General features: G+C 41.7%; 2 protein-coding genes across 5 annotated transcripts in view; one reads left to right on the forward strand and one right to left on the reverse strand.

The window, feature by feature from the left end:
* The window catches only part of LOC119741805 (8-oxo-dGDP phosphatase NUDT18-like), a 33,197-nt gene extending 27,796 nt beyond the window's left edge, over positions 1-5,401 (reverse strand). For 2 of the 3 annotated variants that reach the window (XM_038217720.1, XM_038217706.1), the window contains exon 1: positions 5,293-5,391. The gene's annotated coding sequence lies outside the window, so the exon portion shown is untranslated. Of the gene's footprint in view, positions 1-5,292 lie in introns of all 3 variants that reach the window. The other variant, XM_038217711.1, reaches the window with a different exon arrangement.
* Positions 5,402-10,565: 5,164 nt separating this feature from the next.
* The window catches only part of LOC119741823 (coiled-coil domain-containing protein 66-like), a 32,482-nt gene continuing 16,831 nt past the window's right edge, over positions 10,566-26,216 (forward strand). Inside the window, exons 1-8 of one of the 2 annotated variants that reach the window (XM_038217741.1) lie at positions 10,566-10,789; positions 14,572-14,633; positions 14,890-14,915; positions 16,404-16,776; positions 17,132-17,578; positions 18,005-18,153; positions 19,399-19,539; positions 21,071-21,149. In XM_038217741.1, coding sequence (XP_038073669.1) covers positions 10,779-10,789; positions 14,572-14,633; positions 14,890-14,915; positions 16,404-16,776; positions 17,132-17,578; positions 18,005-18,153; positions 19,399-19,539; positions 21,071-21,149 — 1,288 coding nt within the window. In that variant the 5' untranslated portion in view covers positions 10,566-10,778. The remainder of the gene's footprint in view (positions 10,790-14,571; positions 14,634-14,889; positions 14,916-16,403; positions 16,777-17,131; positions 17,579-18,004; positions 18,154-19,398; positions 19,540-21,070; positions 21,150-26,216) is intronic. The other variant, XM_038217733.1, reaches the window with a different exon arrangement.

Raw genomic sequence — 26,216 nt, forward strand, 5'->3', positions numbered from 1 at the left:
AAATTTCGGCATTGTTTTTCGAGATGAAAATTCATGTTATTTACCAAGGTGTGTGTAAAACATTGATATTCAACATAAGACGGTGCCTGTGGTCGGTTCCCAGACCAAAAGACTCTGACGTCACGCCAACAACGCTTCGTGTGCACTTGCGTGCACGTTAAAACGTCAAAACTCAAACTGTAGCTTCGGTACGGAAAGGGAACTGTTTTCATCATTTTTTTGCACCATCGGGATCGATTCAACCCTTACACTTTAAGCGAACAGAACATGAGTATGTCAAGAAGTACTGGGCATAGTCTGGGGGTACAAATATACAGCGGCCGCTCCAAAACTCACTCCCATATTATTCGTGGAATATACAGCATGTTCGCATTGATATGCCTACCTATGGTATTACGTACATAATACCCATAGATGGTTCTAGTGTAGCCCCATAAATGTGGCCAATTTACTGGACTACCTCCACACTTCCACCATGTACAAAAACATGTAGAACTTTGTCAAATTTTGATATTCACATTTAGGCTTAGTTTGTAGTTTATATTTCCTTTAGAAGCATACTCACCCTCTTTATAGGCTAATCAAAAAGTGTTGCCTTTTTAAGATGTATAATTTTTGTGAAATTTCATGTTGAAATTTTGAGAGGCAAACGTGTGCAAACGAATCTGGAAATTTCACGAAAAATAGACGGTGTCTGTGGTCGGTTTTCAGACCAAAAGACTCTGACGTCATGCCAACAACGCTTCACGCGCGTCCACGTTAAAACTCAAGCTGTAGCTTTGGTACAGAAAGGGGACTGTTTTCATCATTTTCTTTGCACCATCGGGATCGAATCAACCCTTATACTAGCCCCATAAATGTGGCCAATTTACTGGACTAACTCCGTAAATTATAAAGGCCACACTTCCACCATGTACAATGGCTAGCGCCCTCATTTGTTTAGTTTTGGTTGGAACAGTGACGTCACTCCAGCCAACAGACGTCACGAAAACGCTCAACCAATGGCCAAAGCCGAAACATGTTTCTGGTAACTGGCGCGAAAACACGCTCGGTCATTGGATTAGCGACCGCGCCTTCAAGTAAGTGCGCGTGCGTATGAGGGTGGTTACTAAGCAAATCGCGCGTGCGCACTGCATATTCACACTGCATAGTCTGGCTCATAGACCAGACGTGATATGAGCGCCGAGAATAATTGTCAGGTCTAGGGAACCAGACTACACGCTGCACGGACGTATGTCATGTACGACTAGAATAGACTCGGCGGTGAGAAACTGATGAAAAGAGTCTACAAACACGTACAAGTTTAACGTTGCTTTAGAGTTTATTTTCCTGATTAAGGTCGGTCAGCATCGCATATGGAATTCCTGAACCCAGCGGCCCAATAGATAAGGACATATAGAATACTACGACGTAAAAATTGGCTTCTCCAACAAGGTAAAAATATTGAAAATATTGGTCATACATTTTTCGCCCGGTTTTGAGCACTTCATACCCTGAACTCCCTCCGTTACGTAGGGAGGAAAGGGAGTCCACCTGGGCTACACTCAGTAGAGCTAGGACTAGGGTAGCTCTACTGAGTGGAGCGTTGAATTACGGGTACCCCTCCATACAAACGCTCCACCGATTTGCCATACATGTACTTTGGTGACGGCTTCACAGTAGCATAGTCAATTACCCACGCGAGGACAAAAAGACCCCCCCAAAAAACGGTAAAGAGAATACAAATGAGAGAGACAGTTACCCTGGATTGATCTACACATTCATGACATTCCATCAGACCCCTTACATTGTTCCCAAACAGCGAAAATTTTGAAGAAAAACAGCAAAATAGTCTGAAACTTTACAGCTCAATGTGTTCGCCGTGAGGCTCAATCCTTGCACCGGTTTGCCGAATGAGGGTGTCTGACGTGACGTCACCGTCGTTGCTCGATCGAAGAAAAAGAAGTCGCGCTTTATCAACGACTGTTTCTTGTAATAATACGTGCTTCGATCCGCGCCGTACGACAGTATGGGCTTTGAACACACGCAAGGTGGAGACGGCTGAAACGTATTTTAATAACAATGGGATTTTCATTTGTCAGTATTAGTAGTTCTTTGATACAAGTTTCATGTGGGTATCTGTCGTCATTAATTTGTTTTTAATTTAGAACGTGTACGTTTCAGCCGTCTCCACCTTGCGTGTGTTCAAAGCCCATACTGGGAACAATGTAAGGGGTCCGATGGAATGTTATGAATGTGTAGATCAATCCAGGGTAACTGTCTCTCTCATTTGTATTCTCTTTACCGGTTTTTTGGGGGGTCTTTTTGTCCTCGCGTGGGTATGTGACTATGCTACTGTGAAGCCGTCACCAAAGTATGACAAATCAGTGGAGCGTTTGTATGGAGGGGTACCCGTAATTTAACGCTCCACTTGGTAGAGCTAGGACTAGGGTAGCCCCAATAGTGTGGCCGCGGTTTGCTGCGCTGAACCTCTACTGAGGGCGTTTTCATAAAAATTCAGGGCAGTTTCTTACATATGGTCGTATTCTATGATGTCCCATCTATCACTTCTGGGATGCTTAGGCCCCCCCAAAAAAGTCTCCGGTTTCTGGTATGGAGCTTGTCCAAAAAGTGGTGCGGCGACGCGACTTTTTTTTTTTTTAACCCGACTTTTTTGCTTCAAATGTCGGCTGATGACTGCAAATGGTGCCCGACTAAACTTAGTGCAAATATATGGTTTGCGAGTTGCAAATGCGACGGCTGTTTCCTGTACCATGCATTTATCGTCTGGGGGCCACGTGCACTGATCTCTATTCAGGATCTACGGCACAGGAAACAGCCGTCGCATTTGCAACTCGCGCCCTCGCTCGACAAGCAATTTGCATAAACGCGACGTCACAGCTTGAGGTCATCTCTTGTCACATTCAAAATGGCTGCCATAACCGGACGTTTCACGAGTGCATATGGGCTCCAGAAAGATTCAAGAATATCTCGGAAAATTGAACATCATTACACCTAAGCATCCCAGAAGTGATAGATGGGACATCGTAGAATACAACCATATGTAAGAAATTCCCTGCAAATTTTATGAAAACGTCCTCAGTAGTGCGCGGACCACGGTGTGTGGCCTTAGGTTCAGCGCAGCATACCGACGGCCACACTAGTGACAGTTTTACATGTGACAGTTTTATCGATATTTTTTTTTTTTAAGTTTTTTAAATTTTACTTATACATGCAGTTTTTATTGTTGTTTTTTTTTGGAATATAGGGAGTTTGAGTGTGATTGGCCATTTCCACTCCCCTTAAAGTTTAGGCGCTCCATTATAATATTATAGCCTAGAAGCCATCCTTTGCAAATGTAAGTTCTGTGCAAAATTCAATTTCTTATACAAGTTCCCTAGCTTGACTGGAAGTTGAGCATCAAATAAGGCCTTTGAATGTGCAATCTTTTTCTCTTGTTTTTTTCTATCTCCAGACAGTAGGGTTTATGTGTTTATTGCAAGTATTCTGTGCATGTTGAATCTCTCCCCCTTTTTTTTTTTTATATATACATGTCCCTCCAAATTGCCTTTTTTATAGCTTTGTCCCCCTCCAGATGGTGGAATTTTCCCCTTTTTACCTTGCCAGGCCCTTTCAGGGTCCCCCCCCCCCTGTTCCTACGCCTGAGTCCTAGGTTCCCCCCCCTTCTTCCATTTTTTTTTTTACTGCTACATTGGTGTATGTACATTTGTGAATTTGTCCATGTCTGACGTTTTCTGTGTGATAATGAACAAAATGTAGATGTTTTTATTTATAAATAAATGTAATTCTTAATGTTCTTATTGTATCACTGATGTGAATAACAATAAAGGTATTTCAATATTAATACTACGAGCTGACCTGTATTCGACCCACATGACCCAACACTCACAGCCCAAAAAGATCAAAGAAGAAAAGAAATCAGAACAAAAGCAAAGGCTTTCCCGCTGAAACAATTACCAGATTACAATCTCACATAAATTGGTACAACTATAGAATGCAGGGCCACTTTACTCTACATCCGCGCCTCCGTACGGCTGCGTGGAGGCGTGGAACCGCAGTCGACCTACCTCTGAAAATCGATCGTGGAGTCGTGGAGCCGCAGAAAATTGCGCCCTCTATCGGTGCGCGTCTCTGCGACTCCGCGACTCCGCGCCTCCACCACTGAGAGACAGTGCCCCGTCGCCCTCCCCCCCCTTCCTAATGGAAAATCGATCGTGGAGTCGTGGAGCCGCAGAAAATTGCGCCCTCTATCGGTGCGCGTCTCTGCGACTCCGCGACTCCGCGCCTCCACCACTGAGAGACAGTGCCCCGTCGCCCTCCCCCCCCCTTCCTAATTTGCGCGCCCAATTAAAGCGACTCTGCGACTCCGCGACTCCGCGCCTCCGCGACTCCAGACAGTGCCCCGTCGCCCTCCCCCCTTCCTAATTGGCCCGCCCAATTAAAGTGACTCTGCGACTCCCCGACTCCGCGCCTCCGCGACTCCAGACAGTGCCCCGTCGCCCTCCCCCCTTCCTAATTGGCCCGCCCAATTAAAGTGACTCTGCGACTCCCCGACTCCGCGCCTCCGCGACTCCAGACAGTGCCCCGTCGCCCTCCTCCCCCCTTCCTAATTGGCCCGCCCAATTAAAGTGACTCTGCGACTCCCCGACTCCGCGCCTCCGCGACTCCAGACAGTGCCCCGTCGCCCTCCCCCCCCCCTTCCTAATTGGCCCGCCCAATTAAAGTGACTCTGCGACTCCCCGACTCCGCGCCTCCGCGACTCCAGACAGTGCCCCGTCGCCCTCCTCCCCCCTTCCTAATTGGCCCGCCCAATTAAAGTGACTCTGCGACTCCCCGACTCCGCGCCTCCGCGACTCCAGACAGTGCCCTGTCGCCCTCCTCCCTTCCTAATTGGCCCGCCCATTTAAAATGGATATGGATGCTTCGTTCTCAAAAAGATTCCGCCGAGAATTGCGCCCTCTATCGGTACGCGTCTCTGCGACTCCGCGACTCCGCGCCTCCGCCACTCCAGTGCCCCGCGTCTCCGCGATTCTGCGACTCCAAGACTCCGCGCCTCCGCCGCTCCAGACAGTGCCCCCAACACATTTACAAGCACGCCCTCCCTTCCGATCCTTCATGAGAAGCTTTGAAGACAAGTGCAGTGCATTCCTTCGCTGTACTTAGCACTTTTTTGCAGGTTTGCATATCTATTACTCCTATTCCATCCACGCCTCCAGGCAAAATAAAAAACCTTGCTTCGGCGTGGCCCTGCATTCTATAGTTGCTCCCATAAATTTATCAACAATGACATACCCTGGCTGAGTCTGAGCCGGGGGGCCGGTACGGGAAGGAAAGTTCAGTCACTCACACTCACACTGATCAGTGCCACTGGTGGTCGCCATCTTTTTCTTACTGTAAAAACGTGTAGCGCCAGTATCACAACTCTGCGATAACATTATGCTAATTTATTCTTACGTCACCACAAGTCAGGTACGTCACAGAACTCATAAGTATTCTGCAGCAACAAGTACAGTGGAGAGCGGAAAGCGTAATTTTTTTTCCTAGAAGGGTTAGGGGCAATGTCATGAATAATTCAGTTTTTCCTTTGAATCATTGCAAGACTTAGGTTCTCGTTCTATTTTCCCCTTAATTTAAAATTATCTCAGTGATAAATTTGGAGAAGAAAAATAGCTGATGAAAATGAGCAGCGACGACGTGGATTCGAACCAGGGATCTTTGTATCCATAGCTCATCTCGCTATCCACTAGGCTACTGTGTGGTAGCTCGACGACAACCGTTCTTTAAAATGCTTTAATGTATTGTAACTAGTTGAGTAACTAACAACAATGCTGTTGATGTCATTGTCCGTTCTCATGGATAAAGATGAATTATTCATGACATTGCCCCTAACCCTCCTAGGAATAAAAATTACGCGAGCGGAAATGGGGGAAGGGGTTCACATCGAAATCGGTCATGACAGACTCGCCCGGAATGATAACCATGGTGAGGTCTGTCTGCAGTGGCGTAGCCAGGAATTTTTCAGGGGGGAGGGGGGGGGGGCGCTGGGCGGCTGGAACATTTCATGGGGGGCGTCATGTAGGGGCGTCAATCGCTTCTCAAAAGTGGAGGGGGGGGGACATACCTTGATCAGAACTGATGCGAGCGCGAAGCGCGAAGCCCGAAGCCCGAAGCCCGAAGCCCGAAGCCCGAAGCGCGAAGCCCTTACGGCGTGGGGGTTCGGGGCCCGCTTAAGGGCCCCGAAAAAAAATTGGATTCTAGATGTTCTGTGGTGTGATCTGAAGCAATTTCTTACCACTTTCCTCAATGCTTTAACTAATATTTTCTTAGCAAAAGATAGTTATTTGAACATCGTTTTCGAGGTTGGAGTCATTGAATCAGCTATCGGTATTCTGAGCTATAGGCGTGGGGTTCGGGGGCCGCTATAAGGCCTAGGGCCCCGAAAAAAATTGGATTCTCGATGCTCTGTGGTGTGATCTGAGGCAATTTCTTACCACTTAAACCAATAATTATCTTAGCACAAAAGATATTAATTTTAACATAATTTATCTAGGTTTTTTCAGCTAAAGGCATAAGAAAAAAATTTGAAAATTGTTTTCGAGGTTGGAGTCATTGAATCAGCTACCAGAATTCTGAGCTATAGGCGTGGGGTTCAAATTTTGGGATTCTCAATGCTCTGTGGTGCTATCTGAGGCAATTTCTGACCACTTTAACACATATTTTCTAAGCAAAAGATACATTGTAGTACATAATAGGGCTCTGTAAATGAGACACGAGTTCAAAAATCTGGGGGGTGGGGGACATTTGATATTGTGTCCCCCACCCTTCAAAAAGTGGGGGGGGGGGGGGGGGGGGGGGGACCAGTCCCCCTGTCCCCCCAGGATTGACGCCCATGGCGTCATGTAGATCAATGATAATTTTCTCAGTGGGGGGCGACTGGGGGGCGACAAGGTTTCATGGGGGGGGGCTGTCGCCCCCCCCCCCCCCCCCCACGCCCCGCCGTGGCTACGCGCGCCACTGATTTCAAGGAATTTTAATTGGTCTATATTATTATTTAGCTTATATGAATGGAGGAAAAAGTTTGTGCGTGGCCGATTCGCGTGATATCGCTGACTGAAACTGTGTGACCCACGGACCACCTGTCTATAATACGTGTTCCGTGGTGTGAGCGAGCAGTGCAGTGGGTGTTAATACGCATTCATAAATACCTAAGACAGTTAACGCATTCCTATTGGTCGAGAGCCCGTCACGTGGCCGGTCTTAAACGGATGATAAAGACATGGCTAGCTCAACCTCGTCCCCAGGGTGTCGAGCAGTACGCGCCCACCACTACCTGCTCTCTCACCCTGGTATTGGATCATTTGCATGTGCAAGATTTTTGCACACGTATGCAAATGAGGAACAGTCTGGTGCCTGGATATGCGTTACACATTAGCGTTTGTTTTTGTATGGGGTGTCTGGGGTAAAAACAGAGTCAATTCGTAGCAGCGCGAGCACGGCGTGAGTTACGAAAACACGATTTTTAAAATCAAACTGTTACGATCTATCGAGACAACATGCAGTATCATATTTCATATTAATATGAGCAAATTGGAAAGGAAATTAGTATTTTCGAGAAGGCGTGGACGAATGATCGCGAAAATACGTACTGCACGTTGTGAATATATAGCACCAAGTACACGATAAAAATCCATTACTAGCCAATTGCGGTATCCAATCAGGATACAGGAAGAAAGTTTCCTATCCAGGGTTTACTATTGGAAACGCGGTTGGAAATAAAGTAAGCACTGGGGACGAGGTTGTGGCTAGCTGGTCTTAAACACTTTTCCAGTGTCACAATAAAATGTGGACTCCTAAAAATCCAGTGCCTCTTATCGTTTTATTGGTTGAACGTTCACAATCCTCACGTAGGCATGCGCAACAGTACCAGGAAGTCAGAATTTTAAAGTTCTAAATTCAAAACGCAACGCGCCAGGTGCGTTCTGCGCGACATCGCGCAGAACATGATACGCGCGCGTCAATCTCCATAAAAGAGTTGTTTACATCTTACTCGCCAGCTGAACACTCCATTATTTTGCAAGAGGGATGTTTCAAAAAGCATAAAGTGAATTTGTTGAACAAAATCGGGATGTTTTGAACGAATTCTATGATTTTTTCTTACCGAAAAGGTATTTATGAATGGGAATAAATATGTGCTCCGTCGGTATTTATCACTCTGTTTAAGACCACTTAGAGTCTGGGTGCTAATAATTACCCTCGCCTCCGGCTCGGGTAATTATCAGCACCCAGACTCTAAGTGGTCTTAAACAGAGTGATAAAAACCTCCGAAGCACACATTTATTCCCTTATTTTAGATTACCATTATGCGCTATGTCACGCCGGTTGTCAGCTTACTGGTCCACGGCAAGGGCGGATCCAGGGGGGGGGGGCCAAAGGGGGCCATGGCACCCCCCCCCCCCCCCCCAAAAACGAAACCATTTTTTAAATTGTTTTTATGTGACATCGCAATAAAGGCAGGCAATGAGTACACCACCATCTTTTCCTCAAAAAACATTGGTTAAAGTGGTCAGAAATTGCCTCAGATCGCACCACAGAGCATCTAGAATCAAAAACAATTTCGGGGCCCTTAAGCGGGCCCCGAACCCCACGCCGTAATTTTTTTGGCCCACTTTGTCGGGGGGACCAATTTTTTTTTGTGGTCCCCCCAAAAATTATTTTCTGGATCCGCCCTTGGTCCGCGGTCGCCGGTCGAAGGGTCGTTTCTCAGTGGTCATCATGTGGATCATTCGCGACTATTTAGATTTAAATCAATGATAATTTTTTTAGAAACTCAAAATCTCAGTGGGGGGGGGGCGACTGGGGGGGGGGGGGGCGACAAGGTTTCATGGGGGGCGGACGCCCCCCCCCCACGCCCCCCGGTGGCTACGCCACTGTCTGTCTGTATGCATAGTTGGTGTAAAATGTTTCTAATAGCATGCCTAAAGTTTGTGTACGAACGACAACGGATTCTGCTCGGCGGGTACTATATATTTTACACGGCATTTTAGCCGTAGGCAACGTGCGTTTAAAAACAATACGAATAGATTAATAGGGGAGCCCTCACTCTTGAAATGCCGGACCAATGTTAAATTCATTAATTGTATCAATCGATGAAAAAATGTGGGGGGTGGGGGGGGGGGGGGTCGTGCACCCGCTTTGTATATTGGGCAGATGATTCGGGTCCAGCATTCTAATGAGAAGTAGGTAAAAGAATGAATGCTTTATCATGAACGCTGGCATTAATCGTTATTTAATTTGTTTATTTATTTAATTTTTTTATTCTTTTCCTTTTTCACAATACAAGTTACCATGTTTACAAACCCTTTTTAATATTTAATAATATAGTTATTGAAATAAATAATTTATTTTGAATTAATGGAAATTTGGATCTGTCTATGAAAATCCTACTTGAAATCAGTGGTGCACCCAAGGGGGGGGGGGGGGGGCTTGAGCACCCCCAAGATGTCATTTTTTTTTATATTCCCAAATTTTTACCTTGGTGATATGTAGGCCTATGTGGCCTATTTTTGACGGAGCAGTTTTATAGGGGTGAAAGTGGCGCCACCAACGTCAGGCCCGTGGTATTACCAAAATAATTACCATAGTTTTTTTTAAATCGGGGGAAACGTGTGGGCCCACCATGCAAGCTTAATGCTTAAAAACGGTGCATTATTAGGAGTAACGTATCGCGAATCTCCCAAATTTTGGCGCTTGCATTAAAGGCCCTCCCCCCCCCCCCCAAAAAAAAAACCCTGCTCCAATACACCCGGCACGTATACCGAACCCTACAGTACATGCCCGTGCATGGGACGTGTACACGTGTGCTTAGTTGTACATGTACATGTAAATTTGTAATTGTATGAACGCGCAGGCTAGGCAGAGTAAGGATGTACCAACCTCGACCCCAGGGTGTCGAGCAGTACGCGCCCATCACTACCTGCTCTCTCACCCTGGTATTGGACATTTGCATGTGCAAGATTTTTGAACACGTATGCAAATGAGGAATACTCTGGCGCCTGCTTGTGCGTTACATTTGCGTTTATTTTTGTATGCGGTGTCTGGGGTAAAAGCAGAGTCAATTCGTCGCAGCGCGAGCATGGCGTGAGTTACGAAAAACACGATTTATTTGATTAAATTGTTACGATCTTACCGAGACAACATGTAGTATCACTTTTAACATTAATATGAACAAATTGGGAAGGAAATGACTATTTTCGAGAAGGCGTGGACGAATAATCGCGAAAACACGTACTGCACGTTGTGAATAACAACACCAAGTACACGACAAAAATCCATTACTAGCCAATTGCCGTATCGAATCAGGATGCAGGAAGAAAGTTTCCTATCCAGGGTTTACTATTGGAAACTAGGTTGGAAATAAAGTAAGCACTGGGGACGAGGTTGAGGATGTACATAATTGATAAGTTCGATGACGCCACATTCACGGTATAAATAATCATAAGTGGTATCACTCGGGTTGTGATACTGGCGCCACCGTAAAAACGTAGGCCTAACTGGACAATAGAGGGCGTATTACATAGTTTCGGCAGAATTCATGCGGCGTATGTCATATGTACACATGTTCGTCATGTACGTAGGGCCTAAACGAATATTGCATGGAGATTATCAGCACAGCAGCACAGCTAGACTGACGCTGTTGTTCGGTTATTGCATTGAACTAGTTTAATCATGTATTTTCATTCGAAAATTATGATAGTGTGAAGTACTTTGACTTTGTAAATATGAACAGAGGGTGAGTAAAAATAAAGTGTAACATAGAAAATGCAGTGTGGTAGCCGTGGTAGCCGTGGTAACCAGGTAGGCACATGGTATAGGCCTAGCTAGGCCTAGGCCTTACCTTTCGTGCGGTGCCCAAATTCGCGCAACCAACTTTCTCGGCTCGAATCTTTTTTCACACAACACGGACCGACGTCGGAGTAATTGCAGAATACCCCGCCACGCGAAAATTACCCCCTAAAAATAAATGGCTACGCAGTCGGAAAATGTTGCAGAAATGTCCGAAGTAGGCCTACATGTAGATGTCGGGAAGTGGATACGCGGATACAATATACGGGGTGGATTTGAGTGCTGGAGGGTCTAAAGAGGGAGCTATTTCCCTGTATTAAGAAATGCAGCCAGCAGGGACAACGTGAATTGAATGGGGAGCAGGGGTTCAATTAGCCCCATAAATGTGGCCTATTTACTGGACTGCCTCCGTAAACATAGGCCACACATCCACATGTACAAAAAACGTGTCGATTTTGCCAAATTTTGATTTTCACATTTAGGCTTACTTTTTACGTTTTTTTTTGCTTTAGAAGCATTCTCACCCTCTATATAGGCTAATCAGAAAGTGCTGCCTTTTTCAGATGTCCATTTTTCGTGAAATTTCCAGATACATTTGCACACGTTTGCGTATCAAAATTTCAACATGAAATTTCATAAAAATTAAACATCTGAAAAAGGCAGCACTTTCTGATTAGCCTATATAGAGGGTGAGAATGCTTCTAAAGCAAAAAAAATCTACAAAGTAAGCCTAAATGTGAAAATCAAAATTTGGCAAAGTCGACACGTTTTTTGTACATGTGGATGTGTGGCCTATGTTTACGGAGGCAGTCCAGTAAATAGGCCACATTTATGGGGCTAGGGTTCAATAAATCTAAGTCCAAAGTAGGTGCCAGGAAGTCTATACGGGGTGGACTTTATTTTTAGCGGAGGAAAATATTTTTGAGAACGAAGCGTCCATATCCATGTTGGAAAATAACAAAGGCAGAGACAACGTGAGTTGAATGGGGAGCAGGGGAAAAACGTATAAGTCCAAAGTAGGTGCCGGGAAGTAGATACGCGGATACGGGGATATGGGGTGGCACACGCGTGTGGTTTTGGTTGAGCATCCAAGCGTGACTCCGTATCCGCGTATCCGGATACGAGGTAGGATACATGAGTGGCGGGGTATTCTGCAATTGTGCCCCGACGTCAAATCACCGTCGATGATCCATCGTCACATCGCCTTTCTTCTCAATGCAGTTAGGCCTACGCAGAAATCAAAAGCTTTTCCGAGAAGTGATTTGAAAGAAATAAAACTAAAGAGAGAGTAAATTATTGCCGTATTGACTAGATACAAAACGTAACATTATTGAATGGCCCAGAAAACTAATAAAAACATCACTACGAATTTCCAATCAGTGTCGTTGTCCAACCCCGAAACATGAAAGATAACTTTGGTCGACTTTCATTAAACAACAGAAGGCGTAATCAGAATTAAGGAGCACGAAAAACGACGTGCGCCTCATATAGTGTTAATATTTTACGATCTGTTTTGCCGAGATGCAGATTTCGGTACCAAGTTGTTTGCTGGAATTAATATGCTTTAAAATAAATTTCTGTTGGAATTAGACCTAATCGTAATGTTTAAAGTACCCAAAACGTAGGCCAATACTTATTTTTTTGTTTTTATTGAAACGATGTGTATCAAGCAACCATGTGTCGAGGCAGTGCGATTGGCCATGGTATGGTCAACCGCATGCAGGCATGCCCGCCTGCATAATTGATTGATTAATCGCAGGTGTATTAGAATGAGCAAAAAAGGCCGGAGAACATTGTTACAGAGGGGTGGTTTTGTTATGTTTTTGATGGAGGGGTCATTTAAAATATATTTGTCCATGGATGTACTTAAAAATATAAACATGGCATACTAAAGTTATATTGCATATGTTTCTATTTTTGGAGAATATATATAAATTTTCAAAATGTTATGTAATTGGCACATGGTTGATTTTTAGCAAAACAAAATTCCCGGAACTCTTTCCATGCATAGGATTTAACTAAACTTCTTAGATTTTCGACAAAAATATATTATAAGATTTATGGGTGTAATTTATTTACCTCAAATCTTCAATATGATATGATTTTAAAAATTTTGCATGCAGTTGTTTTTACCAAAATCGAAAGAAATTCATTTATTTCATATTTAAATAAACGTGTAGGGCCTATTTTATAGTGACAATGTCGGATGGCAAACAATGACATTTTCCGTTCGTGCACGAATTATGGACACAAAATTTTCGTGGCAGCCAATTTGACTCATCTGCAGATGACTACGTTCTTGGTGCTTCCTTGACGTTCGATATAGTTCAAATTATTTTCCATGTAGTTTATTAGCCATTCTTACAATATTAAAGTCCATAACTGTGTAGGGTTTAGTTCATGCAAGAAAAAAATTGGTCAAAGTACGAAGTGCACACAAAATGGTCACACGAGGATACTTCTGAAATCAGAAGGCTGCTTGTGAACGAGCAGGCTTCTGATTTCAAAAGTAGGCCTAGCTGGAGTTACCTCAGCCCTAAATTTTATCATTGGGTAGTCATTTAGGGCTGGAGGAAGTTATCAACTTGGACTAGCAGGCATTTGGCAGGTACAAAAAGAATTCGAAAATGTGCCATTTTGTCCCTGTAACACACTAATTTGAACTGCTGGGACTCGCCCAAACCTTGCCTGGCATAACCACTACATACCCCTAGAACTATGACGTAATACCCATAGATGGGCATATCAATGCGAACATGCTGTATACTCTACCAATAATATGGAAGTGAGTTTTGGAGCGGCCGCTGTATATTTGTACCCCCAGACTATGCCCAGTACTTCTTGACATACTCACGTTCTGTTCGCTTGAAGTGTAAGGGTTGAATCGATTCGAAGGTACAAAAAAAATGATGAAAATGGTCCCATTTCCGCACCGAAGCTACAGTTTGAGTTTTAACGTTTAAACGTGCACGCGAATCGTTGTTGGCGTGACGTCAAAGTCGTTTGGTCTGGGAACCGACCACAGACACCGTCTTTATAGTGCATATCGCGGGTGGCGTCAGACGGGCCAATCACGAGCTGACGAGGAGCAGCAAGCAGCATAGATTGCACCCGTTCAGCAACCGTATTGGAGTTGATGATTTTGGGAGCACACTTTAATACCTGCGTAATCACAAAAATACCATTAACTTTCTTGTGAAATTTTGAGAGTTTTGTCTCCTGAATGCTTTGGTATCAACTAGATGTAGGTTAGTGTTGTGTTTTGCGACCACATTGTGCAACTTTGTCGTTGTGTGACATGATGTATAGATATTATTAGTTAAATGCATCAGACTCAATGCAGCAGTCATTCAAGAAGCAAAGTATGCCTAAAAACAAACATGAAGTGTTGAAGGTAGAATGGATAACCATTTTTTGCTTTGGCCAGTTGTGTATTTGTTTTTTTTAGTGGTTAGGTTGAGCATTGGGGATTTGATTCCAAAGTTTAAGATAAACATTTGTTTTAGAGTGCTGTTTTTATAATAAATCCTGTTCACATGTGTTGAAGGCACTATTAGAAGAAAGCAAACTTGCAAGGTTCTTTGACAACTACCAGGCAATTGTTTTTATGTGACCTGTGAATTTTTTTTGCTGCATTGCAGACTAAAACTTTTCAAATTGGTTTTACACACACAAAATGTTTTGCAATGCCCAAATGTGAAGTCTATAACTGATGTATTTTCTTCACAGTGAAGGAGCGAAGTATGCTGCCAAAGCGAAGTCTGGTCAAATTGGAATTTACCTTTTTAAAGGTAACCCTTTAACAACTCTTTAATACTTGCAACTGTCAAATGGACTCTGTGCATGGCACTTTTTGGCTACCTTTGATGTTAACCGACCCTCGTTTAAATAACAATTTTCTTTATGTCAAAGCAATATAGTAGATCATATCCTGACACTGTAAAACTAAACACACATTGTCCTTAAAATGCCTGTACGGGTCATTTGGCACATTTCCTGTAGTTTCATTTGTTTTCTAATTTATATGTGTTTGAATATTACTTGCAGATACAAAGCCAAACAAAAACAAAAAGGTAAGTATTATTTTCTTTCCTGTCCAATATTTAGGGGGAAAATGTGGAATGAACTCATGAGGTAAAGTGTTTTTAACTTAAGTGTCGACCTGTGTGTGTGTGTTAGGGGGGGGGGGGTGAAGACATGTTTAAAGTGGGAGATCATATCAGTTGAGGCCCCCCCCCCTTTTGTCTGGCTCCTGAAGAAAAAGTTGTAGGCTTATATTTGATTCAAGTTGATTCATTCATCGTTAATGAAGAGCTTGATGAAAACTAGATGTCATCATGAATTTACTTTGATATTCATCTGTAACACATCCCAGTCTAGTACACACCCAGTTACAACCAAATCCGACCTATAGTTCTATTGATATAGCCCTAAGAAAATTACATTTTAGTGTGACGTCACGTGATGACGTCATGATGACGTCACTTAAATTTTCATCTAACACATCCCGGTCTAGGTACATACATGTACCAACTTTCAATTTAATTGGACCTTTTTTTCTGTAGATACAGGCCCTCAAAATGTGCACTTTTATTGTGACGTCAAGTGACGTGATGACATCATGATGAAATCACTTAAATTTTCATCTCTAACACATCCCGTTCTAGGTACATACCAAGTTTCAACCCAATTGGGCCTGTAGTTATGGAGATAGCCCTTCAAAAAATACACCTGACGTCACGTGACTCGTGATGACGTCATGATGACGTCAATGTTCGACACACATATGCAGGTGCTAGTCTAAGTGTATGCCAAGTGTTAAGGCAGTCGTATCGATTTTAGTGCCCAAACTGCCATGCACGATAAAAACATGTAAAAATGCTGTAGGAAATTGCTGGACAAAAAATAATAATAATCTTAACAACTAGATTTACTTATGTTTGTGTACGTTTGGTCATTTGTTATTGTATTTTTATGTCATGTAGACATGTGCGGTCGAGTGATAAGGACCAAAACAGCTCTGTAGAAATTGGTCTTCAAAATATGCCTTTTTAATGTGCTGTCACATGTCACGTGATGATGTCATCGTGACGTTACTTCAATTTTCATCTACAACACATTCTTGTCTAGGTGCATACCAACTTTCAACCAAATCGGACATGTTGTTCTGTAGATATGTCAAAATATGTACTTTTATAATGTGACATCACATGTCACGTAATGATGTCATCGTGATGTCACTTGAATTTTCATATAAGATTTTAAGCTTTGCATGCTGGAGTATCGGTATCGTTTCGGTTTGCATTAACACCATGTGGTAATAACTGGCTGTTTTGGCATGTTTGCTGAAACAGCCGAAAACAAATGCTGTTTAGGCAATTGCCGGATAATCCCATTCAAACTTGAAAAAGATTTGTAAATGTTGATCAGCACATCTACTAGTATGCCGGGCCCACAGGTTCCATTGGTTTGTGTACGGAAGGGTAAGGAAATAAAAGCACATGAAGAACACATCTTGTTGATTAAGGTTTAATAATTTGTACAATATTTACCTTTTGCAGTTTGGATACAAGAAGAGAGCCCAGACATATTCCATTAGGAAAGTCACCACTGCCCAAGATTCACAGGCCAATAGCACACCAGCTCCGCTAAAGAAACCCACCTCTGAAAAGGCTACGTATCCCAAGAGCCATACCCAGTATGCAAAAGAAACGGGCTCACCATGGAGCAGGCAAATAGCAAGTAATAATACCTCTGACAGAAAGTTAACAGGGACAGATTTTGTGAAGAGAAATGTGCAGAAGGTCGGTGAGAAGACAAAAGAAGACTCCAAGGATGCTCACACCATAGCACTGACACAGGACCAGTTGAACGCAATACTGAAGTCCATTGGGCAAATAGCAGGCAGTGAGAAAGTTGCTAGTATTGAAATAGGTAGGAGCTAAATGTTTCTTAACTTAAAAAATTGATAAGAAATTCTTTCTAATAATGTTGAGTTGTAATGGTACATGTTCATAGTATTATTGGAATATCATCCATTCATTTATACTTGATTGTATTCTGTATCAGCATGGATTCATATTTGCTCTTTCCCAACTGGAATGTACCGGTATTGCAGAAAGGGAATATTAACTGTAGCTCACCATCCACACACGAGTGATTTTGTTCACAGTCACTTTGAAAGCAATGTTCCTATAAAAATGCTGAAATGGGAAGGTGATTGTTTGATTAATAAACTTGGTTCAAACTATGTTTACAATTTAAAATGTTATTCTTGCTTAATATGTAGAAGATGGGGATGTAAAAGTGAATGCTCCAGATGAGGAACTGCCTAAAGACAAGTTTGATGATTCCAACCAAGATTCCAAACCTGACAAAAAGGATGGCAATGAGCATACCGTGGAAGAAGGTGATGAGAACATATCTCCATTTCCAGGATCTCAGAACATCCTGTCATTGGTAGGAAAGGCAAGGACAAGAACCCCAAGCCGTGGGCCGAGCACAGAGCCTACAACCCCAAGCAAAACATCAGGTGCAGCCAACGCTGTATCATCCAAGACACTCAAGGAACGGTCAGCAGAGAAGGTTGCGGAGAACGGGAAAAAACAGACCATGAAAGATCCAAAGACAGGAGATGGAAATCAGACAGGATCAAGGGAGGAAGGCATTGGTCAGGTGGAGTTTGCTCATCTGAGCTTAGCTGAAAGAAAGAGACGCAAGTGGAAACAGGAGCAAGGTAAGTTTAACTTGGCCTTCAAATGGAGGAAAAAATCAGGTGGCAAAATGTCCATTTTATAAATAAGTCAACTTATGAATTGACAGATTTAAACACCCCAAGTGCTTCTGTTTGAAATGCCACCTTATTTTTGAAATGCCACCGTATTATATCTTGTAGTCTGTACTTTGCTTGTGGACTTTACTCTTGACTGCCATTCATACTGTTCACTATATTTGTTGAGCTCACATAAACACCCTACAGGTTATTGCATTGTTTGTGCACATTTTGAATGAAATAAGTCTTGTGTCTACGCACAATATGCAAGCAGAAGGATGTGTCATAAATCACTTCTTCAGCTTGATTCATCATGGTTTTATGTGCAAGCTGGAAGTCTAGGAAAATAGTTCTCCAAAGTGGCATTACATGTTTATTTTTCCTGATTAGATGAGCAAGAAGCTCTAAACCGACAACAGGCACTGCAAGAAAAGCATGTGAGGGAGGTTGTTGCAAGTAGAATGGGCATGATGCACCATGAGATGAGCACTCCAGAACATCATGAGAGAAGCCTGACAGCATCAAGGAACACACCACAGGTACGGTCACTTGTTACTGAACTGAGATCAAATAATTATGAACACATTGTATTATGAGTTTGTGTTTTCAATTCAGAAATAAAGGTTCATATTCTTAGCCAAAAGAGCAGCTTTGATTATTAATTTCTTACACGTGCATATGTTTTAACTTGTGTCAAAATTGGATGTACAGACTGTAACTAAACTACATAGCATAACGTACATGTAATTAACAATTTTATGGCAATTCTTTTAAGTGATGAAAGAATATGAGAAATGTATGTTAAATATACTTGTCAGTAAGTCAGCAGTTATAGAATACATGTACCGGTACTATAATTTGTTTCAGCTGTATCACATTTGAGGAAACTTTTTTTGCAAAGACGTATTTTTCATCCTTGCCTGTTTTTTTTATGTAACTAACCAAGATTACATTGCTCATTACAACTCACGAAACCATATGTAGAAAGATATGTGATAGAGGGAACCCCCCCCCCCTTTGTGTTGGTCATGTTACCAGAATCTCAAGAATTCTTTTGAGGTATCAGGGGAGGGGGAGGGGGGAGTTGTGCTAGGTAGCAACAGTCTAGGGTGTTTATAGGGATATGGGGTTACCACTCTGACACAAATCGTACTGTGTATACACAAAACATGTCTAAAGGAATTTTCTTCAATGGCTTTGTTAAGGGCCTTATTCACGAGTCGGCCATATTGAATTGAAAGTGGGGTGAAATCTTAATTTTTGGAACTTGCAAAGAGAAATGAATCCAAATTAATTTCTAATTCCAGTCCGCTTCAAATGAATAATTTAAAATTTGTAATTAAACATTCCCTAATGTTTAAAGCCAGATTTAAAAAAAAATGACAGTAAATACATGTAAGGCTGCATTGTGCCTGCAAAAATAGTCTGGCGCCATCGCATTCAACAGTTAACAATTAATGACATACATTCAGGGAACTTGACAAAAATGGCCAAAACTTGTGAATAAGGCCCATAAGTCCTGGTAAGTGTATTCATGGTGCCAAAATGGAGCATTGATAGCCATGCATGTTGATATGTAGGGAGACCAAAGAGTGGTGAGAGCTACATTGATTAAAATGTAACAAAACTAACCGTGGAATTGCCCTGAGCAATATATATTTATATAACATGGGTTGGAACCTACAGACATCATAAAATTATTATTGATGGTTTTTTTGGAGGGGGATGGGGGAGGAGAAGGAAATACATTTGTTGACTCATGGCATCTTATTTGTTTGGTTCAGGTTGATACAACAACGTCTTTGAGAGATCCATTCTCTTTGGAGACTTCACCCCGTGGTGTTGCCCCATCTAGTCTTGGTGTTATTGAAACACAGCGAATAGTACCAGCAGCCATGAGATCCTCATTTCTTATTGGTGGACAAGTATGTATGGTTTTATGGCCTATTGGCTCAATCTGAGCAAGTATATTTTTGAAGGTGGAATGCTAATTTTCATCAGAGACTTTCAGCCAATGCTGTGTATTGTTCACCCATTATATTGCTATATTCATTCTACATGTGTACATACAATGTACATATGTACATGTACAGACAGAAGGCTCCATCTGTATTCTGATTATTTGATTTAATTATGACATTGGTGTTACTAGTGTCACATTATAACAATATAAAACAATTTTTTTTTAAATAATTAAAATACTACTGAAAAAAATAATGTGAACAAGAGCCAACATAAGAATCACTTGTGTCTGTCTTTATTAAAAACAGACTATTTTGTTTGGAGTGCTGAGCGGGTTCAGCACTGAGCAGTCAGTCACAGCATCCAATGCAGCATACATGTTAATCCTGATTTGCACTTCTCCATCCGGTCCAGCGACATCCGTGACATGCGGATTGAGCCGAAAGATGATCAATTTATTTTCCAGAGTACCTTAAAACCTAGTGCAAGAATATAATTTGAACAATTTATCAAAGTTAGTATCCTAGTGATTTTCAAATGTTTGGAAAAAAAAAGTTTCCCAAACATATTTTCAAAGAAAATGATGTCTTTGAATGAAGAAATTGTTTTGGTTAGTATTTGAAGGCAACAATTCCTTTGTGTATTGCATTTGTTTTACATTTATGCTGAATTTAGACTTAGCCTACTTGCCTGACAAGAACATCAGTGTGAGTGACTTCTTCATGATTTCAATCAAAGGAAACTCAATGTAATGATTATATCGATATTTCAAGGTTGATTTTTAATATCAACAATCAAAAATTCTGACATGGACAGAGCTTAATAGACAGTTTCTGGAGATGGCTACTTACACGTGATACATTTATACATGAAGTGTACAGTACACGTACATGTACATTTCCCATAGTTATTCTGAAATAAATAACATTCTATTTTATAGAAAACCTGAATAAATCCCTGTCATCTGATTGGTGGATCGTTGATCACATGTCACTGAATAATTTGTCCCAACGCACGGTGCGCAGCGCACAGTGCAGTGGAAGTTCTATTGCACAGTGAATAGAACTTCCATTGCACAGTGTCACTGCTGCCGGTGGTGGCGCTGTTTTAAATCGATAAAAATTGAATATGATGGTTCTCAACCAGTTGAACAGTTTGCATAAATTAAATATGATGAACTTGTCGAACTTTTAAACAGTTTTTAATCTGAATAAATTGGCTATTAAAAGTCAACCAAGCAGATGACTAGGATTTATTCAGGTGTTATATAAAACAAATGATGAATGTTTGCGAGTGCAATAGAAAGAATAATTCCATGTGGTGACAGATGAAATGTTCCCTTCCACTCGGCTTCGCCTCGTGGAATGAAACATTTCATCTGTCACCTCATGAAATTAGTCTTACCATTGCACTCACAAACATTCATTATTTGTATACTATTCTATTGGGATGATATTGAACATTCAATAGTTTTGTTTTTCTCCACTTCTTTAGGGGTCAGCAGGTTCAAGGTTGAATGACCACAATGCACAGGTTAAAAGAAGACAACAGCAGGAATGGCTGAAAGAACTGGGTAAAAACATGTTTCAAGATGTTTCCCATGTTGGTTATCGTGGACATTGTCTCCCCCCCCCCCATCCCACCACCCTTTCTCAAGGGCTGTGTGTTTGTTTATGGTGTAATCGAGGACACACGCGTGCAACATCATTGGTGAATTGAGGCCAGGGACCAAATCGAGGACGACCTCAATTAGAAAACGTGTACAAAACCAATGAGAGCTGTTGCGCTATTTTACCTGCACGTAGGACCATGTACATGTACATGTACATGTACATGACTTTGTGTACATGTACATTCTGTACGTTCGTATACCCAGAAAGAATTGACTATGGTAGAACTGCTTATCTTTCAGAATTGCACGTGTTCATTTTTGTAGAATAGTTGATGCTATTTCTTTTAACACTTTCACCCGTTAGTATTCCCTCCCCCCCATTTGACTATCCATACCATAAAATATAACTCGTCTGTAAATATTTTCTTTTTTACCATTTGAACCCTTACCATGTACCCCAATACGACAGAAACTGGGTTTTTGTTTCCATTTTTTTTACATATCTCTTGTCAATTCTTTGTTATTCCTCTTTACATTTACAAAAATGATTTTGCACTTTTGATTTTCTCTTTCTTTCTTATTCTCATAATTACAAATAAAATGAAGTAACTGAACTGAATACAAATGTTATTTACAAATGTCTTTTTTTCTCTCTTTATAATTACAACTGAAATGAAACTGAAATGCTGTACAGTGAAATTATATTGGTGAGGTGGGTTGCATACACAATGTCTTCCAGGGTATCAAACAACCTTTGTCGAATGATAAATTTTGAAACAAGGGGCAGGACAAAGGGGAACTTCACAAGTTTCACACGTGAACCTAGTTTCTTTTCTCATGAAGTTTCTTGAACAAATAACACAACGTTTGAACAACCTAGCACTTTTCCCCGTTGAGGGTATGTCAGCAGGGAAGTGTCTTCCTATTAAACAGTCTACCTGGAGTAGGAAGACGGGATGGTCTACCTCTAGATCCACATACAGGGAGGTTTGGTGTGTGGGCATCTAAGATTTCATTCACTATAGTGTCCACCTGAAATTCAAGTACAGGTATTTGTCAGTCCTACCCAATGCTTTGTGCACAAGATGAGAGTTCACAAGGCAGACATCTAGCAGGTAAACGAACAGTCTCTTGTACCACTTGATGGACTTCCTGACCGAGCAGTGAGATGAGGCAAGTTGGTCTGACATGTCCACGCCATTTATGCCTGTGTTGTAGTCGATGACGCACTTGGGCTTCTCGATGGACTTGTTGTCCCGTTCGGGCTTGCTGGAGTCCCGGTCCCCCATTGCCGCCGTGTGCATCGTAGACAACATGCATCTTTCTTGTCTTTCCAGACCAAGGCAGGCAGGCCTTCGTCTGAAGAGCGATATGCAACTTCACCTTTATGGAGTTGCAAGTCGCAAAATCCTTGGGCATGTCCTTGCGATTTTTTCTGACTGTCCCGATGACGTTGGTCTTGTGGCTGTGGATTTCCCGGAACAGAGAAGGGCTGCTGAACCAGTTGTCAAGAAAAACAGTATTTTCAAGTTCCAGGTACATGTATATCTGGAGGCAGCTCCCGTACTTTGGCAAACTCTGTATACCTTGATACCAAAGCTGGCGTGCTTCTTGGGGTTGAATTGTTTGAACTTCAATCTCCCCTTGAACTTCCAAAGTGACTCATTCGTTGATATACGGCTGTCAGGAAGGTAGAATGATTTGAATTTCTCAGTCAGTGTATCTACCACCGGGCGGACCTTGTAGAGGTGATCACTTGGGTATCAGGTCAACTCGGACCCAAACCAAGTCGGACCCATGCCAATTCGGACCCACGCCAACTCGGACCCACTACCAACTCGGACCCACTACCAACTCGGACCCACGACCAACTCGGACCCACGACCAACTCGGACCAACGACCAACTCGGACCCACTATCAACTCGGACCCACTACCAACTCGGACCCACTACCAACTCGGACCAAAGCACGACCAACTCGGACCCAACAATGACTCAATCATTAGTTTCAGAGATTAGATTTATAGGTCATCTTAATGTTACAGTGCTTATATAGTGGAGATATTCTGTAATTATATTGGGCAGAATGGGGCTTTTAGTTTTGTTGTTTTCTTTTATTGCCGCTGTGTGGAGCGGTAGTTTATGATGCGTACAGTATACTGTTGCTAAACGCTTATTGTTTTGAACGTCATGAAACTAAACGTGCTTAGCTTTTTGAAACTGGGACCTGTGAAGCTAAACCAAGAAGCGTATAGTATAGGTTAGGCATATTATATGTCATTTGTACAACTTAATATATACAATGTACATGCTTTTTGAAATCTCGATTTTCTTTTCCAAACGAAATTCAAAGGATTATAATTTTGAGTAAGAAATATATTGCTTGTTTGTTTTTGCAGGCCTTTGTGTTGTGTAAAGTGGTTTTAAGTGGCGTGCACTATATTCAGAACAAATTTAGGAGCTTCCTGCTATTAAGGTTGAAATTAATTAATAGATTACTTGTCATGGGCTGATTTTTTTCGTGCAGCTACCTGTAAGGCCTTGAAGGATAATCTTCCCAGAGCTCAAATACTCCTTTTTGATGATTGACGTTGCATCTTTTTGTAGGGGATTTAACTTGATCTTTTTTTTTTAATTCACATACTGGCTTTGAATTTTGTGGGTTTTTTTTACGAATCTGTTTAACTTTTTATACTTTTCTGATTTAACTTTTTTGTTTATTATGGAACCTTCGTTTTTCTTGCAGTGTATGCAGTGGTGTTTATGTGTTGTTGTTTTTTTAAAATAGAGATTAGAATAGACTTCGTTTTTATATCTTATTTATTTTATTTATTGACTTATAATGTTTACTTTAATATATTTATTGAGTTAATAATGTTATGTTTGAAAGTGTTTATGTTTCAATGCCATACTTTTCAATTTTATTTTTCTATGAAGATCTGTTCTGAATTTGTATATTCGTTACGTTGAAGTTTGGACGAAAAACAATGTCAATTAATATGTTTTAATGAAATAAATGATTGGTTAAACCTTTAAAGCGCAATATGTTTTAAAGGAAATGAATAATAATAATAAATAATTAATTACACTTTTAAAGCGCATTTCAAATAGCATTTCAATGTGCTTTACAGTGACAAAAATGTTATGTTAATGCCGCAATACTGATAATGTACCTTACAATTACAATGAAAATTTATACGAAACAGCATCGCTGTAATAACAGATGAGAAGTGGACAAACTTTATGAAATGTCGAATGATTGAAAACGATGTCGAATGATTGAAAATGATGGGTCCGAGTTGGTCTTGCATGGGTCCGAGTGGGTAGGGGGTCCGGGTTGGTTGTGGGTCCGAGTTGGTAGTGGGTCCGAGTTGGTAGTGGGTCCGAGTTGGTAGTGGGTCCGAGTTGGATTGAAACCATCACTTGTATCTGCCTGACTGTTGTCTGTGAAGTGCAGATGGGACAGCAAGTCCATGAATCTGTCTCGGGGTATTATAACACGGAGTCTCAAATACGGGGCTCTCATCCAGTAGAGTTTCAAGTCCGGCTTGGGCATTATTCCCATGATGATTATCATGGCCAGGAACACCAACATCTCATCTGGTGTAGTATCGAACCATTCCCTCATGTGACTTGGACTTGGCATTTGACGCTATGGATTCTTGGCGGCGTAGTGATCTGTCTCATCGGCAATGTGCGCCGTCAGTTTGGGAGGGAAGAAGTTTTCGAAGATCTCCGTTGCTTCGCTAAGTTCATTCAAACCCGGCACTTTAACTCCCGTTGTACCATGAAAGCCAAACTGATGAGGAAAGTTGTCCGTGTCCTTCCACCGAATTGATTGGGTAGTCTTGGCTCGCTTCGCTAACCTTGCTAACGGTTCGTTAGAATCACTGTCACTACTTTCCATTTCTGAACTTTGTTCAGATTCCGAATCAGAATCTGAACCGCTGGTAGCAGTCACGGTTTGCTCGTCCTCACTGGAAGACATCGTGTATGCAGGTGCCTATAGGCTGTGTACATTTACATGTACACAGAAAGCCCAGTGTGGTCAGCTGAGTGTGCCCTATACAAAGGAGCGCGCTACACTGAACAAAAGCCCCTATTCACCGCCTGCTAGCCCGTGCACAATGGAAAGCGCTCAGTGAGCTCCTAACACTAAAAGCCTACTCAATCGAGAAGAATAGGTCCTTTCAATGAGTAAATTAGGTTTTAGAAGAATAATGAAGGTTCACCAAACTTTCCCTACTAAAAAAACACCTTTCAATCAAAACCTGCCTGCAACAACAGGATGGAGATGAATGTAATGTGTACGTGCGACAATGCGAATATGCCCGCTCCCCGTAGCCGAGGAGTTAAACAGTTTTAACTACATGTACATGTATTTGTTTTCTGACTGTTTTGCACTTTTAGGCACACTCTGTACATACAAACATTTATTTTGCTGATTTCAGGGGAAATATAAATTTGGTCTTTTATGCCTCAAAACAATGAAAAGCAAGTTAAAATTTCCTAGGAATCTTTACAGGCTTTCTATGTTTGTTAATTTAATGTCTTCATATCAATCAAAAATTGGGTTATATGCCAGATATGGTCCCTTTTTTAATAGGAAAACAAAACTGTGAAATTCTCCCAAGGGGAAGAATATGTTTTGATTTGACTTGTAAACATTCTACCTACCCCTGTTCACATATATTGGATGGATCAGAAACACTCTGATTGCCTAATACAGATAGATTTTTTATTTTTTCCTCCCACGTTTTAAAAATGTGGCCCCTCCCCCAAAAGAGGTAAAATTCTGGATTATTTTCTTTCTAATGATGTAGCACTTATTATTTCAATTGTTTTTTTTGTCGCAATTACACAACCCCCCCCCCCTTCACTTTTTAATATCAAGGCTCTGGTTTTGAACATGTTGAGGTATCCATAGGTGATCTTGAGAGTTTCAAAGGTTGTGCTCAAAAAATACAAGTAGTTCCCCTCATGCCCACTTCTTATTTATTTTATTTTGTTTGTATTTATTAGGGATTT

Source organism: Patiria miniata, unplaced genomic scaffold (assembly GCF_015706575.1).
Source record: "Patiria miniata isolate m_02_andy unplaced genomic scaffold, ASM1570657v1 HiC_scaffold_11, whole genome shotgun sequence".
NCBI lineage: Eukaryota > Metazoa > Echinodermata > Asteroidea > Valvatida > Asterinidae > Patiria > Patiria miniata.